This window comes from Saimiri boliviensis, chromosome 7 (assembly GCF_048565385.1).
Source record: "Saimiri boliviensis isolate mSaiBol1 chromosome 7, mSaiBol1.pri, whole genome shotgun sequence".
Lineage (NCBI taxonomy): Eukaryota > Metazoa > Chordata > Mammalia > Primates > Cebidae > Saimiri > Saimiri boliviensis.
This window is the reverse complement of record NC_133455.1, coordinates 14,616,176-14,633,090: the sequence shown is the minus strand read 5'-3', so window position 1 is coordinate 14,633,090 and position 16,915 is coordinate 14,616,176. Positions and strand designations below refer to the sequence as shown.

The following is a 16,915-nucleotide window of genomic DNA, read 5'->3' as shown; positions in this document are numbered from 1 at the left end:
ACCTGGGCTGCATTCTGGCACTGTCACAAATTTAATTCTGAGGTGAGGTGGGGTCTTCTTATTTGGCAAGGGGATGATAGAATCTATTGCAGAGGGTTGATGTGACAATAAGATGACATAATGCCTATAAGTTGCTTCAAAGAGTAGCTGGTTCACAGTGTGAACTCTCAGGGATTGGGAAGTTGTAACCTCACTGAGTTCCTGCCGCTCCCTTTGACCTGGGGTGTATCGCTTCTGATTTTACAGATGGCAGAGGTGGCTCAGAGAAGTGGAACCATTGGCTCAGAGTCCCTCAGTGAGATAGTGGTTAAGCTAGTGTGTGTCTGCCTTCAAGCATTTTCTCTTCACCACCATTACTACTGACTCTGCAAATACCATAGATCAGGCGTCCCCAAACTACGGCCCGCGGGCTGCATGCGGCCCCCTGAGGCCATTTATCCGCCCCCCCACCCCCCCGCCACACTTCAGGAAGGGGCACCTCTTTCATTGGTGGTTAGTGAGAGGAGCACAGTATGTGGCGGCCCTCCAACGGTCTGAGGGACAGTGAACTGGCCCCCTGTGTAAAAAGTTTGGGGACGCCTGCCATAGATAGATGTGGTAGCACTAAGTAACTCCCAAAATGAGGCTAATGGATGAAGTCTGTGTCTTCTAGGAGGTTGTTTTCTGGGAGTTAGCTGAGACAACTTCCTTGGCTTCCCCAGGGTAATGTGGTGTTGAGATGGAGGGCCCCTAAATAAAGGTAACAATTTGACAGGCTCATTTTTTTACTCATTTATTTATTTAAAGACGGCCTCTCTCTGGTCGCTCAGGCTGGAGTGCAGTGGTGCCATCACGGCTCACTGCAGCTCAACTTCCTGGACTCAAATGATTCTCCCACCTCAGCCTCTGGAATAGCTGGGACTACAGGCATGTGCCACCTTGCCTGGCTCATTTTTGTATTTTTTATAGAGACAGGGTTTCGCCATGTTGCCCAGGCTGGTCTTGAATTCCTAGGCTCAAGTGATCTGCCCGCCTTGATTTCCCAAAGGAGATTATAGGCGTGAGCTACCATGTCTGGCTTTTTTACTCATTTTAAAACCCTAAGATATATGTGGTTGTGCTACTATAGGAGCAGTAAGTTTCACACATATGCAATAGATGCTAATGAGTAGCTACTTGTGTGTCAAGACAAGGGGAAGAGACCCCACACAGGTGTCTGGGGAAGGAGAATGGAAGCGGTGACCTGGAGTTTGGGTGGAGTGGGCTTGTCCTCAGGATGTTCTTTCCTGCTGCTGACGTTGTGGAATCAGGTTTTTTAATGTGCTTGAGGGTGCAGAGAGGAGGGCTCGATTGGCTCATTGTTTATTGCCCTCTTTTCATAATGGGCACCTTTGGCTTTAAGGAGATTGGTCCCTTTATTCCTACTCTGATTTGGCCTCCAAAGACCTAACATTGATTCTTTTTTTTTTTGAGACAGAGTCGAGCCCTGTCACCCAGGCTGGAGTGCTGTGGTGCGGTCTCAGCTCACTGCCACACTGCAACCTCCACTTCCCAGGTTCAAGAGATTCTCCTGCCACAGCCTCCCGATTAGCTGAGACTACAGGCGCATGTCACCACACCTGGCTAATTTTGGTACTTTTAGTAGCGGCGGGGTTTCACCATGTTGGCCACGCTGGTCTCGAACTCCTGACCTCAGTTGATCTGCCTGCCTCGACCTCCCAAAGTGCTGGGATTACAAATGTGAGCTACTGCGCCCATCTCTAACATTCATTGTTACTCCCCTCCTCGACAATCCGTAAGCACTCTCCTGTTACCACTGCAGCAGTAATTTGTGTCAACACTGATGGCACCCTCCATCCTGCCAGAGAAGGGCGTGGGACATGCTAGGATTGCTCTGGGCCTCTAGTCTAACCCCATGGTTTCCTGCCCTGGTTTGGAGGTAATTGCCAATCTGCTATAGTGTTTACTCTGCAGTGGCTTTTCTTTCTGCCACTTACATCCCATTTCTTTTTTAAGAAAATTTCCTTTTTAAATTTAAAATAAACTTAATTTTTTGAGACAGGGTCTTGCTCTGTCACCCAGCTTGGCATGCAGCGGCACCATCTCGAGTCACTGCAACCTTTGCCTCCTGTGTGCAAGTGATCCTCCCAACTTAGCCTCCCAGGTAGCTGGGACTATAGGCACGTGCCACCTAGTCCAGCTAGGTTTTCATATTTTTGTGTAGAGATGGGGTTTTGCTCTGTTGCCCAGGCTGGTCTTGCACTCTTGGGCTCAAGTGATCCACCCTCCTTGGCCTCCCAAAGTGCTGGTATTATACGTGTGAGCCACTGTACCCGGTCTTATATCTCATTTTTAAAGGATGCCCCTTTGAATCACTGTGATTAATATTTTTTCTATTAGATAAATATGAGCTTGTTTTAATAGTTAAAGTATGTTAAATTGAAGCTTTTGCTGCAATTGTACACTGTAGGCAGGTAGGCTGTTGCAATGAATGAACAGGCCTAGAGAAGTGCAGAACAAAAGGCCAGCCAGTAAACTGGTAATTGTATGTAAATTGCGGTTAATTTATCAGGAATACCTCTCCATGGGGACTGTGCTCTAATGACTCTACCTAGCATTGTTTCAACCTGAGCTCCCATTTTTAAGATGTTGGAATCAGTGCTCCGAGTGGTGGCTGGGGGGTGCCTGTATTCATCAGGTTTCCTAGTGAGTAGAGCAGGAGGATTGGCACTGTTAAAAGTCATATTGCAGGGTGGCTTGGAGAGGAGTTGCATGCCTAGTCTTGTTACTTGTTTGGTATTTTCTCTCACACTCTCCCAAGTCTGCTTTAAGTGCTAGATGTTTAATGATATAAATGGTTTCCCTACTGGAGCAAACCTGAGAAGAGACCTCTGGATCAGAGAGGGTTTCTAATTTCAGCCAGTTAGAGTTTTTCTGTGGTTGCTGCATGCTGACTGAGAGGAAGACTGACTGAATCCCTGCTCATGTGTCTTCTCCAGGGTTGTCACGCTCCAGGGTCTGAGCTTCAGTTCTGAAAGTTTGATTTTTGTCAGTGTAGCCAGATCGAGTGCCTTGGAACTTTTAGGGTCCAAACTCATAGGACACCGATGGCAGAATTCAGGATGCCAGCTCGTTGCTTGCAGTGAGAAATAGAACTTCCAGGCACACTCAGACCCAGGTTGTCAGGCTCCATTCTTCTATGAAAAATCCACCTTAGAAGCCAACTAGGCAAACCTGGCTGGCATTGGAGCAAGGTGACTTAAGCGGATAATCTTATTATGTCTGTTGGGGCTGTGATACATGTTGATCATGTCTTTAAATCCTGTCTTCCACCTGGGCCGTTGGCCAGGACTGCTCCCTTCTGTCTCCTCTTTCCTAGGTGGAGATGGAGACAAGCTGATAAGTTTTAGGGGCTTCTCCAGAGTCCCTTCCTTCTGCAGAGTAGTCTTTCGGATAAAATTAATCAGGTTGTTGCTGTGACCAGGCTAACAAAATCGATTGTTTTTCACCATTTCATAAGAATTGGATTATATTGTTTGGTTTGTAAGTGATAGTTATGGTTTTCAGCGTTCATTGGCTGTGATTGGCCTTCACTTGGCTTTCATCCATCATGCAGTGTCCACCTTCCCCGCTCCCCAGTCTTGGCAGCCTGCGGAACAGAGCACGCTCAGCCATTCTCTTTGGTGGACAGAACGTTCCATCACGTTCAGGGGCTATGTGCTTTTTCTTTGGTGCTCTCTCAGGTTGGGTGAACTCCCTGTACACTTTGTTTTCTAAATTAGGTGTCAGTGTTGCACAGCCTCACAGCTGACATCAGCTGCTTTCAACTATGTAACTTCTTTTCAGGTCTTTGTGCCTTGAGTTTTAAAAAGGGATCTTTGTATAGGTTTTTCCTGCCTGAAAATATAATGATAAAAACTAGCATTGATAGCACTCCCGTTATGCCAGGCACTGTGCTAAGGCTTCACATGCATCATCATGTGTAACCCGCACAGCACACAGTAGGGGAGGCATTACTAATGTTTCTATTCTCTAGACGACAAAACTTGGGACATAGAGCACTTACAAACCTGCCTTAGGTCACACAGCCGCTGCAGGGATTCAGACCCATGTTTGTGTGATACTCCAGCTGTTGACCATGGTGCTGTGCCCACTGGCCAGTAACTGACTGGAGAAGGGTGGCACCTCAGCATAGGGTAGGAGATTTCTTTTAGGGAGAAGCCTTCGCTGCTTGTTTCTGGGGTGTGTGTGTGTGTGTGTGTTTATACTTCCAAGTACACTTTTATGAATATTCATTAATTAGGTCTTTGGCTCTTATTTTACCTCTGTTCCATTCATAGAAAACACATTTTAATACTGTCCATTTCTCTTAAGAGCAACATGCAGAAGCCTTTTTTTTTTTTTTAATTTCTGTAGCACATGTATGACATGCTGTAAGATCCTGCACACTGCTTGGTAGAATTCCCTGGAGCTGTCCTGCCTGCCCTGCTGATTATATGCATAATTACAAAATAACTTCATCCCATGGTCAGGCTCGACCTTATCTAACCGTTCTGCACAAAACATTATGCACCCCTACTGTGTAAGAGTATTGCTAGGTATTGGGGTAGAATTCAGACATCCAAGTGGGGTAGATAATGACCTATACAGAGTGGCATTTGGTCTACTTGAGGTTTGTATAGATGCTCTGGTTACTTGACAGATGGAATGAGTCTCTGCCTTTGAAAGCTGTCACAGAAAGGAGAACATTGAACTGACTCTCAAAGGGTGTTATGTAGGAGTTTGCCAGGCAGAAAAGAGGCTAGGCAGAGGACAGCCTTACAAAGGCTTGAAGGTATATAAAGTCTGGTGCCCTTGGGTAACAGGATAGCTAAAGGCTTGCACACAGGGTAAGTGTGAATGAAGGAGAAGGGAGGAAGACCAGAAATCAGGTCTGGCTTTTATCCAGTAGTTAGAGAGTGGTGAACCATTGAAATAATCAGAAGATGGCTGGGTGTGGTGACTCATGCCTGTAATCCCAGCACTTTGGGAGGCCAAGGAGGGCAGATCACTTGAGGTCAGGAGTTCGAGACCAGCTTGGATAACATGGTGAAACCCCATCTCTACTAAAAATACAAAAAATTAGCCAGGCTTGGTGGTGCATGCCTGTAGTCCCAGCTTCTTGGGAGGCTGAGGCGTGAGACTTGTTTGAACCTAGGAGGCGGAGGTTGCAGTGAATGAAGATTGTGCCACTGCACTCCAGCCTGGGTGAGAGTGCGGCTCTGTTTCAAAAATAAATAAAGAAAAATATTTAGTAACAAGAGTGATAAGCAAAACAATCTGATTTGTGTCTCGGGATATGGGAGAGACCACTGAAGGTCACGGAGGTAGGCCAGTGAAAGGATGAAGGGACAGAGTTGAGTCAGAACTGACATTTGTTGGTGAACCTCATGGCTGGGTGAAGGAAGACGAGTCACAGGTGACAGATTTGTTCTAGGATGGAAGGATGAGTAGATCTGATGCCCCTGATGAGACAAGGGAAAAGAGGTGGCCGTGGGAGGGAAACGAGGAATACTGAGTTTGTGCGGGGCGTGGAGAATGTGTGGTATCAGATACCTGTTGCCATGTAGAGGAGTGTGGGGAGCTGAAATTGATGATTGCAGATTGGTTGGGATACAGTCTGAAAGAAACTAAGTGGACCCCAAAGATCACCCGTATTCAGGGAGCAGGCAAGCGAAAAAGGACCCCAAGGAAGCACGTTCACCAGCTTGTGCACCATGGCTTGGGAGGAGCGATTTTAAGGTGTGGGAAGTCAGTAGCACTGTGAGACCACAGTGAGGAATGAAGAAGAAAGGAAAGAGGCTCTCATCGTGAGCCCTTATTGTGTCATTTTGATAGTCAAGTAGCTACAAAAGGTTATAAAAGGGAAAAAGGGGCTGGGCACCGATGGCTTTCACCTGTAATCCCAGCACTTTGGGAGGCCAAGTTGGGTGGATCACGAGGTCAGGAGATCGAGACTATCCTGGCTAACCCAGTGAAACCCTGTTTCTACTAAAAATACAAAAAATTAGCTGGGCATGCTGGCACGCTCCTGTAGTCCCACCTACTCGAGAGGCCGAGGCAGGAGAATCATTTGAACCCAGTAGGCAGAGGTTGCAGTAAGCTGAGATCCTGCCAGTGCACTTCAGCCTGGGTGACAGAGTGAGACTCCGTCTCCAAAAAAAAAAAAAAAGTCTGAATCTGTAAATGAAGACTTCGTCTAAAAATGTTGGCACTGAGGCCAGTGGCCTCTAAAAGAGCCTTTCGTATCAGTGGGCTTTGGCACACCCACCCTCTGTGGGAACTGCAGAAATTAGTCAGCTGAGATGACCATCAGGTTCCTTCCTATCCCAAGAGCCTGTGACTCTGGGCTTCTTAATTTGAAGGAGAGGAGGAATATCCCCTAGGTTTTGACGGTGCTGGAGAGATGCCTGCAGTGGCTGTAATGCTTGACTGTAGGGCTGCATTTCTGAGAGGAGCTTGTATGTAGGGCAGTTCATCTGAATCTTTTTTTTTTTTTTTTTTTTTTTAGACAGAGTTTCACTCTTGTTACCCAGGCTGGAGTGCAATGGCGTGATCTCGGCTCACTGCAACCTCCACCTCCTGGGTTCAGGCAATTCTCCTGCCTCAGCCTCCTGAGTAGCTGGGATTACAGGCACGTGCCACCATGCCCAGCTAATTTTTTGTATTTTTAGTAAAGACGGGGTTTCACCATGTTGGCCAGGGTGATCTCAATCTCTTGACCTTGTGATCCACCCGCCTCGGCCTCCCAAAGTGCTGGGATTACAGGCTTGAGCCATCGCGCCTGGCCAGAATCTTAAAGGCATAAACACTTTCTAAAATCTAATGGGGCATCTGGTTATGGGCATGTGTAGAACAAACATCCCCTATAAAACAGTTCTGATTGGGTGGCTGGGGGGCAGATATTCTTACACTGTAGAAATTCTTACTGACTTCAAGTAGGAGTTGGATAGATTTACTTGTTTCATTCTTGTCACAGATTCTATGGAGGTGAAACCTATCATGACCAGAAAGTTGCGGAGGCGACCAAATGATCCTGTCCCCATCCCAGACAAGAGGAGGAAGCCTGCTCCAGATATCCATTTACATCAAGCTGTGATCGCTTTTCTTAAGACTCTGGAATCCTTCGTTTAAAATTCAATAGGGTATACATGGTCATTGTCCTACAGAAAATAGTTAGATTTAATTGGAAGGCAGATGTGAAATATTTGTCCGTGGGTTAAGGGTTGCTCATTTTATCATGGAAGTCCTCATTTGCTACTGCTTTTGCTGGGAGAGATTTATAGAGAGTCGCGATTTGGAAAGGTGCTTTGCATGTGAAGTTCAGCTTGGTTTTATTTATTTTTTATTGTACCTTAGGTTCTGGGGTACATGTGCAGATCATGCAGGATTGTTGCATAAGTACACACATGGCAATGTGGTTTTCAGCTTGGTTTTAACACTAACATCAAAATTCAGGGGCATCTGAAAACTTGATGTGCCTTAATTTTTTCACCTGCGATTTTCCACCTTCCAACTGTAAAATGAAGACAATAATACCTACCTTTATGTACCTCTGTTACCTGTGTCCCTAATATAGTGGATTGCAAACTGTTTTTAAATGAAAGCAAATGAGATCTCAGTCAGACATAAAGCAGCCCTTTAATTATAAAAATGGCAACAGAAACAGGAGAGATGGAGAAGTGTTTCTATTCCTTTCAAGGAGATAGTAAATAGCTCTCTGCCCCAAATGGTGTAGTCATTTGTGTGCCACCAGGAAAGGGAATTTAACTTCAGGCTGCCTCCCCTTCACAACAGGATTTAAGTTGCTGAGGGAAGATTAACCCTACCTTGGATGTGTGTGTGGAAGTCTTTAGATCTTTGGAACAAAACACTTTATACATTCATGATGAAATTCTTATTTTACTGTTACCTGTGCTCTGTTACTGAAGATGCCTAATGAAACTCATTTCACTTTCTCATCCTAACAGTGGGGGATGTGAATTCCTTTCTGTACTGAAGTACTGTGACGTTTAGTAGAATCATAAATTTCTAAGAAGCAAACTTACTGTAAAAACATAATTTAACAAAATCACACTTTGTAAATTCTAAAATACTGGTACCATTTTGTTGATTACTCTTTGCTTGGAAACTGTACTTTTCAGACATAGTCCTTTAACTCTCAACACCCCAGCTAAACTATTTGTTAACAGATGAACAGATCATGGAGGATCTGAGAACATTAAATAAGGTACAGTTTGACTTCATGATTTTTTGAAAAATCAGGCTTACATGGTTTTCTGCTTTCCTTTGTTAACATGTTACTTGTTAAATCATTATGCCTTTGACACCTGAAGTTGCATCTGAAATGATTTTCTAAGATTTTTTGTTGTTGTTCTTCCTACAGCTTAAGTCACCCAAGAGACCAGGTAAGTGCATGATGTATTGGCATTTGTGCAATCTTTTTATCATGTTGTTGGAAAATCTTGTGAATACCCGTCAGGGAATTGTTGCAATTTTCAAAAATGAAATGTTCATCATTTGCCTAAGAGTAGTCATCACGAAAACTGAAGGGGACCTTAACTGCACCCATCCCTGATTTCTTTCTCTCTCTCTCTCTCTTTTTTTTTAACCCCTGCTTTGTTGTTTTTATTTTTTTCCTTAGGATTTATTATAAAAGAGGCATTTGATTGTCTGGTAAAGGTTTCCTTCTGTGTAGACATCAGGCAAAAGATTTAAGTATACATCCATTTTCGAAAATGAAACCAGAAGGGTCTTAAGTATTACTGGCTTTCTAAACTCAAATCCTAGGTAGGTCTGTTCCAGTGGCTTTTCATGGCCTGACTCTGGTGAGGCATTTGAAGGCTGCTCTGACTCGCAGTTCATAGAAGAGACCAAGCAGCTCAGTGTTCACGGTGGTTCTTTCCAGAACAGCACTTGAGATAATCAGTGCTAGTTGCAAACTAGAATTCTGAATTGGTGACATCTTTTTGTTTGTTTGTTTAAAGCACTGATTACTCACACATTCCTCTGCTCACTGAGTCTTGTGGAACAAAATCAATTTTTGTAGATAATATCTTCCTGGGGGCCACTGCGGTCCACAGAGATGTCCTGACCTTCTGAGGCATGATGGGGAGAGCGGGGGAGAGTTGTGTGAATGTGTAAGTTTAGTAGTTTTTGAAATGTTTTTTTTTGGGGGGGATGGAGTTTCGCTCTGTCACTAGGCTGGAGTGCAGTGGTGCAATTTCGGCTGACTGCAGTCTCCACCTTCTGGGATTCAAGCGATTCTCTTGCCTCAGCCTCCTGAGTAGCTGGGACTATAGGCGCATGCTGTCACATCTGGCTAATTTTTGTATTTTTTGTGTAGACAGGGTTTTACCATGTTGGCTAGGCTGGTCTCAAACTCCTGACCTTAGGTGATCCACTTGACTCAGCCTTCCAAAGTGGTGGGATTACAGCCTTGCACCACCATGCCTGGGTGAAATGATTCAATTTTTAAGAGACTTTCGTAATACTTGCCCTTTAGGGCTTATAATCACCAGGGTATTAGTCCTACTCTAAGTGACCTTATATATTTGCACATTTGACCTTAATCTTCCTGAACCCCAGGTGTCTCTTCCGTTTGATGAGGTTAATCTGTGTCTTGCCTCCTTCCCAGGGTTGTTTTGATGATTAAGTGTAGGTGAAATATACAAGAATTTTGTTGAATTCCCATGCATTAGCACTGTAATGGCTCAATGATGATTATTACTACATTCTGATAGTGTTTCAATTAAAGCATGTTAACTGGTGGACTCGTGTGCTTGTTACATTCTTAGTCACGTAAATATTGGTTTCCTCCAGCATCTCCATCCTCTCCTGAGCACTTGCCTGCAACACCCTCGGAATCTCCAGCCCAGAGGTTTGAAGCTCGGATAGAAGATGGCAAACTGTACTATGATAAAAGATGGTATGTTATGGGAAAGCCTGGACTAATAAGAATCTCAAAAGAACCATTTGGAAAGAGGGCTGGGGCTACTGTGGTTATTTCAGAGCATGGCTGCTGCTAAACTTACATGGTACCGTTAAAAGTAGAAACTGTTAAAAAATGTATCAGTGGTCATTTAATCAATTCTTCCGTTAGACCTTTGAAAGCAGCGTTTCCCAAAACCATGTTTTGCTCCCCTTCCTTCTCCATTCTGCCGTTTCTCTACTAGAATTTGCAGGCTGATATCTTCTGTGATGCCCCTGCCAGTTGGGGCTGGGATGTATGTCCCCCTCTGAGCCCTCTTATTAACTCTGCCCTTGTGTGCTAAAGTTAATAAGTGCTCTTCAGATTAAAGGATTTTGTGGTCAAATCAGTTTCGGGATGATCCTGTTAATTAAGATAAATGGTTTCTCCCTTGTAGCACCCTTTGGGTCCTGTGATATGCTAATGTACATTGAATTTCTAAGATGTTATTAGGTGTTTTTTTGATGCCACATACCCTTTTTTTAATATGTGATCCTGCTGCAGAAGTGGTCAAGGAAACTTGCTTGGGGGAACTGTATCCTAAAACATTCCTAGTTATTTGTTTTTTTTTTTTGAGATGGAGTCTTGCTCTGTCGCCCAGGCTGGAGTGCAGTGGCTTGATCTCTGCTCACTGCAACCTCCACCTCCCAGGTTCAAGCGATTCTTCTGCTTCAGCCTGCTGAGTAGCTGGGTTTATAGGCACCCACCGCTATGCCTGGCTGATCTTTGTATTTTTAGTAGGGATGGGGTTTTGCCATGTTGGTTAGACTGGTCTCAAAACTCCTGACCTCACATGATCTGCCTGCCTTAGCCTCCCAAAGTGCTGGGATTAGAGGTGTGAGCCACCATGCCTGGCTAAATTCCTGGTTTAGATTGAAGACTGTTTGAAATCTTCAGAGCAGCTAGCATTTTTCTTTGGAAACGTAATGGCAAAACAATATGAAAGAACCTTAAAAGCTCATACTTTTATTTATTCAATAAACATTTTTTTCTGTTCTGTATTAGGCATTCTGGTAGGTATGAAATGGATACTGCCATCATTTCTCAGGTCCTCTCATTCTGATATATTTCTATTCTTTGTTCCTATGCAGGCAGGCATACTGTATTCATTTTAAGTCATAGGTCACATGGTTTGCTTTGCCTTCCTGTTTGGTTATATTGAGAATGTTTTTCTGGGTTACTGTCAGGTGTCTGCAATTATTTATAATGGCTATATAATGATCCTTTGAGTTTTAATATCCAAAAGTTCCAAAATTTAGGGTAATGGGCTATTTTGAATTCTTAAAAAAATAATAATAATAAAAAAAAAACAACAAAAAAAACAAAAACCCCCCGGCTTTGCGTTACATTGGTTACTTGATAATATTGTACTTGTCAAAAATGCTTAGGGGTCTAGTCATGCCTGAAGTAAATTATTTCTACCTGTGAGGCTGCATGAGTTAATTACCCAATAGATGCTGGAGGCTTGCTTTATCTCTAAGGCTGATCTTAATGACTTCTTCCCCTCGATTTGGTTTTCTTTGGCATTCTTTGGCATTCTTCAGGAAGGTCGCTTTGTGTTGTCTTACTATGTCTCAGAACACATCACCACTAGGTGGCAGGCTCTAACAGCTTACCACTGAGAAGGGCAAAATGAGATGAAAAATGTTTCTAATAATGATAACCAAATAACCTTTAAAGATCAAGCCCACACATAAGAAGCATCTTTGAAAATGATGAGATTTATCGCTAACATTTTTACGGATCTGTGAGTCTTAAAGCCATGTGATATTTCCAACAATGTTCATTTTGTAACTGTGTTGCTTTGAATCTTCCTCTTTCTAAGCTTAATCCTCAGACTTTATGAGACGTGTCTTGAGGGTGAAAATGCAGTTAAATAAAATTCTTGTTTTTTTTTAAAGAAAGGATCCATAGTATCTGGTGTTTCCTAATGTAAACAGAATGGTCAGATTTGATCTACCCTAAGTATTTTGAAGGAATTTTCACCATCTTTCTTACATTAGCAGCAGAAATTTAGAAATGAATGTTACTGGACACATTGAACTTTTTCAGTGAATCTGAAACTGTTTATTCTCTTGTTAAATATACTTTGAGAATGTTGCTTTCTTCTCTATTCGGTATACTTTTCAGTTTTCGCTGTGGAAGTCAGAGACGATAATGCAGTTGTTGAAGACGGGCCCCTCTCTTCCTCAGTGACAGTTGAAAAGTGTTCCTGGGAATCCTGGCTAAGGATTCACTGCAGAGCCAGCCTCTCTCATCTCCCCAGACTCCTGTTTGGCTTTTGTATCAGTTTGGAGGTTTCGTTTTTCTTTCTTCAGACCTGGCCTGTGGCTGAGAGGTCAACTGCGTTGCATTGTGCTCTTTCCAGGGGTGTGAAATGTTTTGGTGCAGCTGAATATTTGGCAGAAGATGTCTTGCTGAGTTTTAAATGGCTTCAGCAAAACAAATGGGATTCAGGCTTCCCATCTTAGTGTGAAATACTTTCCAAGCTTCCTTTCATTTTGAAAGATAAGGATCTTCGCTTTGCCTTGCTCTTACACTGCATTCAAGGCATTTTATATCCTGCTATAATTTACCTCACATTTTGATTTGGACTAATGACCTCTCTCAAAAAATACTGTGAAAAAGCAGCTGATATTTGAAAATAACTAACTGATGGTACTGGTGGACTTCTTTTTTTCTCTCCTCATTTTAAATCTGGGGCTGCTACCGCGAATGAGAAATGAAGCCACCCACTTGCTCAAGTGGATTTCACCCTCCAGCCTTTGGTTGACACAAAAGACTAAAAGAGTGAATATTTACCAGGAGAACTGGGACTCCTTGAGGTTCTGTCACTATAACATGAACTCACTTTTTGGGGAAATAAACTGTTAATACCAGGATTCTCAGTAGGATACAAAATTAAATTAATTTTCCTTCCTCCTTGCCCCACTTTTGTGCCCACCTTCTTAAGAAATTGCTTTTTCAAAATAGTACAGTAGTGGTAATTTCTGGTTTTGTTGGGTTTAATAGTGAGGCACAAAGCTTTAAGAAAACTTAATTGTAGAGAGTCCCAGGTCAGAATTTCCATTAGTAACAAAGTAATAAAGTCAGTTTGACATTTGGGGCTTATTCTTTGTTGCTATTTAAAGTATCTTTTGTCAGCAACTGAGTTGCAGCTTGTAAAACAGGTTAATTGGCCAAAAAAAATATAATGCACATTGTTATTACCTTATTGATGTTGCTTCCTAGCACATTTTATATCTAAATATATTTTTAAATTCTCCCTCCCGCTTTGGTTTTTCTTTAGAAATTGAAAAGTAGGCTGGGCGCGGTGGCTCAAGCCTGTAATCCCAGCACTTTGGGAGGCCGAGGCAGGTGGATCACGAGGTCAAGAGATCGAGACCATCCTGGTCAACATGGTGAAACCCTGTCTCTACTAAAAATACAAAAAATTAGCTGGGCATGGCGGCACATGCCTGTAATCCCAGCTACTCAGGAGGCTGAGGCAGGAGAATTGCCTGAACCCAGGAGGCGGAGGTTGCTATGAGCCGAGATCGCGCCATTGCACTCCAGCCTGGGTAACAAGAGTGAAACTCCATCTCAAAAAAAAAAAAAAAAAAAAAAAATTGAAAAGTAATTTTATATGTTAAGGTTGTCACATACTTTTTGGTTTCATCTTTAAAACTCCCCATATGATCACTTTATTTTATTTATTTATTTTTTTGAGACAGAGTCTCACTGTCACCTAGGCTGGTGTGCAGTGGTGTGATCATAGCTCACTGGAACCTTGATCTCCCTGGCTCAAGCGTTTTTCCTGCCTCAACCTCCTGAGTAGCTGGGACTATAGTCTTCCACTGCCATGCCTGGCATACATATATATATGTAATTTTTAGTAGAAACGAGGTCTTGCCATGTTGCCTAGGCTGTTCTTAAACTCCTGAGTTCAAGTGATCCTCCTGCCTCAGCCTCCCAAAGTGCTGGAATTACAGGTGTGAGCCTTGAACTCTAAGGACTTATCTTTTCAGAGAATCCAAATACCGTTTATTTAATAGATTTGATCTCTAGGGATAATGGTTCCCCAAGACATCATGTAGTGCATGAGAATCCTTTGAAGGTCTCAGACTGGTTCAGGAGGGACCTGGGGATCAGTTGGTTTGGAAGTTGGCTGCTTTGGGAAGCATATTGGCCAGCTCTACTGTGGAGCAAATGGGGACCAATGATGGATATTCAGGGCACCACTGTTTGGTGATTTCAGAAGACGTGGATCTGAGAGGTGGCCATGTTCCCAAGTTCCAGACCACTTCTCAGATGGAATAGACCAGGTTGCATCATTTACTCTGGGTGTTCACTTTTAAGTCAGTTAAATGTGTTTTGTTTGGGTTCTAAGTACAACTGAAGGAAAATACAGTGTATCTCATGAGAATTGTTAGAATAGCCTCCCAGAGTCAGCTGTTTTCTTTAACAGACCTTTGTGAGGATATGATACACATGTAACATGTAGTTGTTATTTTTGGGTTTCTTTCTTTTGAGACAGAGTCTTGTTCTGTCACCCAGGTTGGAATGCAGTGGCATCATCTCTCACTGCAGCCTCTGCCTCTTGGGTTCAAGCAATTCTGTGCCTCAGCCTCCTGAGTAACTGGGATTACAGGTGCACACCACCATGCTGGGTAATTTTTGTATTTTTAGCAGAGATAGGGTTTTACCTTGTTGGTCTGGGTGGGCTTGAACCTCCTGACCTCAAGTGATCTACCTGCCTTGACCTCCCAAAGTGCTGGGATTACAGGTATGAGCCTCTGTGCCCAGCTGTAACAAGTATAACAAGTATATGTTTTATCATAAACACAGGAACATAGTGGACGTAGTTTTTTCTTCTTTTCTTTTTTTTTTTTTGATAGGAATTTTGCTCTTGTTGCCCAGGCTGGAGTGCAGTGGCACAATCTCAGCTCACTGCAACCTCTGCCTACTGGATTCAAGTGATTCCCCTGTCTCAGCCTCCCAAGTAGAGTAGGTGGGATTACAGGCATGTGTCACCATGCTGGGCTAATTTTGTATATTTAGTAGAGACAGGGTTTCACCATGTTAGTCAGGCTGGTCTTGAGCTCCTGACCTCAGGTGATCCACCCGCCTCTGCCTCCCAAAGTGCTGGGATTACAGGTGTGAGCCACCACACCCGGCCTGTTTTTTCTCTACTTAGCAGTATATTGAGCATGTTTCCACACTCATAATATTCTGTACCACATCTGTGACCTTTCTTTATTAAAGTGGTTAGAAAGTTGTATCAGAATGACTTGAGGGTAGTTGCATTTTGTTTTGTGTCTTTATCTCTTTAATAATTACAGTCTCTGTAGAATAACTGTGAGTATTTTGCCTCTGTATTTTTATTTTAACCATTACTTAAGACATTACTATTTATGTAGGAGAGCCAGCTCAGATGTGGGAGAGAAACCAGGGGAAGTGTTAGAGTGTTAGTATGAACTTAGCCTTTTCTCCTGCATGTACAGTTCAGACCTTGTGATAGTACATGTTTAGCATAATGAAGGTCCCCTGATCCAGTTTACCAACTAATATAGAACCAAAAGCGACTTTAAAATTTGCATCTAAACCATTTTCGCTGTTCTAATTGAATTGAAAATTCTGTTTCTTTGTTGCTTGTTTTAAGACAGGAGTCTTGCTGTGTCACTCAGGCTGGAGTGCAGTACTGTGATCTTGGCTCACTGCAGCCTCTGCCTCCCTGGGTCAAGCAATTATCCTGCCTCATCCTCCTGAGTAGCTGGGATACAGACGCCTGCCACCATGTCTGGCTAATTTTTGTATTTTTAGTAGAGATGGGATTTCATCATGTTGGCCAGGCTGGTCTTGAACTCCTGACCACAGGTGATCCACCTGCCTTGGCCTCCAAAGTGCTGGGATTACAGGTGTGAGTCACTATGCCCAGACTAAAATGCTGTTTCTTTTAATAGTATTTTCTGAAAGTAAATTGACTTGGAAACGTGAGTTTTCAGTTCCTAAGTAGCAGGTTAAAGAGAAGTTAGACCCTAGACTGGAAAAAGTTCATTATGTGGGAGTGAAGTACATCCTTTACTGTGAGGTCTTGGCGGTAGGTTGTTTTGTTTTAGCAGCAAAACAGAAATAGTAAGCTATCATGCTTTGCTGGGAGATATATTTTGGTGAATTTACATGAGTTTATGGGTCTGCTTAGCCAGATCTTTGCAGCCAAAATGAACCAAAGGTTATGTTATTAACTTACCTGGAGCTGGCCCAGGCTAGGTCTGTTAGCCTCAGCTCTGCTGAGATTTCCAACTCTTGTAATCCAGCAGGCGACTTGTTCATCCTGTGGCAGCTGCTGTTGTCCCATTTAGGCTTTGGCCCCCCAGCAACTTCACTTTCATCCTTGGCCTTGTCCCTAAACTTGTAGAAATAAGAAGTGATCCTACACTACAGGTCGACAGCAGCTGCAGGAATTGAAAGGAGAGTGTCTGTCTTATCTACTCTGTTCAAAGCAGCTTTCCTAACTGTCCAAGCCATGTTAGATACCCTTTGGTATACATCACAACACTTGGAACTTTGTCTGATTAGCATATATCAGGTGTGATTATTATTATTTATTGGAGATTATTATTATTTATTTATTTGGAGATGGAGTCTCCCTCTGTCACCTGAGCTGGAGTGCAATTGCGTGATCTTGGCTCACTGCAACCTCTGCCTCCTGGGTTCATGTGATTCTTCTGCCCCAGCCTCCCAAGAAGGTGGGTTTACAGGCACCCGCCACCACACCCGGCTAATTTTTTAATATTTTTAGTTGAGATGGGGTTTCACTGTGTTGGCCGGACTGGTCTTGAACTCCTGACCTTGTGATGTGCCTGCCTTGGACTCCCAAAGTGCTGGGATTACAGGCGTGAGCCACCTTGCTCAGCCTGTGGGATGATTTAATGTTCTTTATCCCCA

General features: G+C 43.3%; 1 protein-coding gene across 1 annotated transcript in view; it reads left to right on the top strand.

Annotated features, from left to right (window-relative positions):
* SUDS3 (SDS3 homolog, SIN3A corepressor complex component) overlaps positions 1-16,915 on the top strand; it is a 42,697-nt gene that overhangs the window by 18,498 nt on the left and 7,284 nt on the right. The window contains exons 7-10 of the mRNA XM_074402169.1: positions 6,998-7,084; positions 8,178-8,248; positions 8,405-8,426; positions 9,841-9,946. Of these exons, the coding sequence (XP_074258270.1) occupies positions 6,998-7,084; positions 8,178-8,248; positions 8,405-8,426; positions 9,841-9,946 (286 nt within the window). The remainder of the gene's footprint in view (positions 1-6,997; positions 7,085-8,177; positions 8,249-8,404; positions 8,427-9,840; positions 9,947-16,915) is intronic.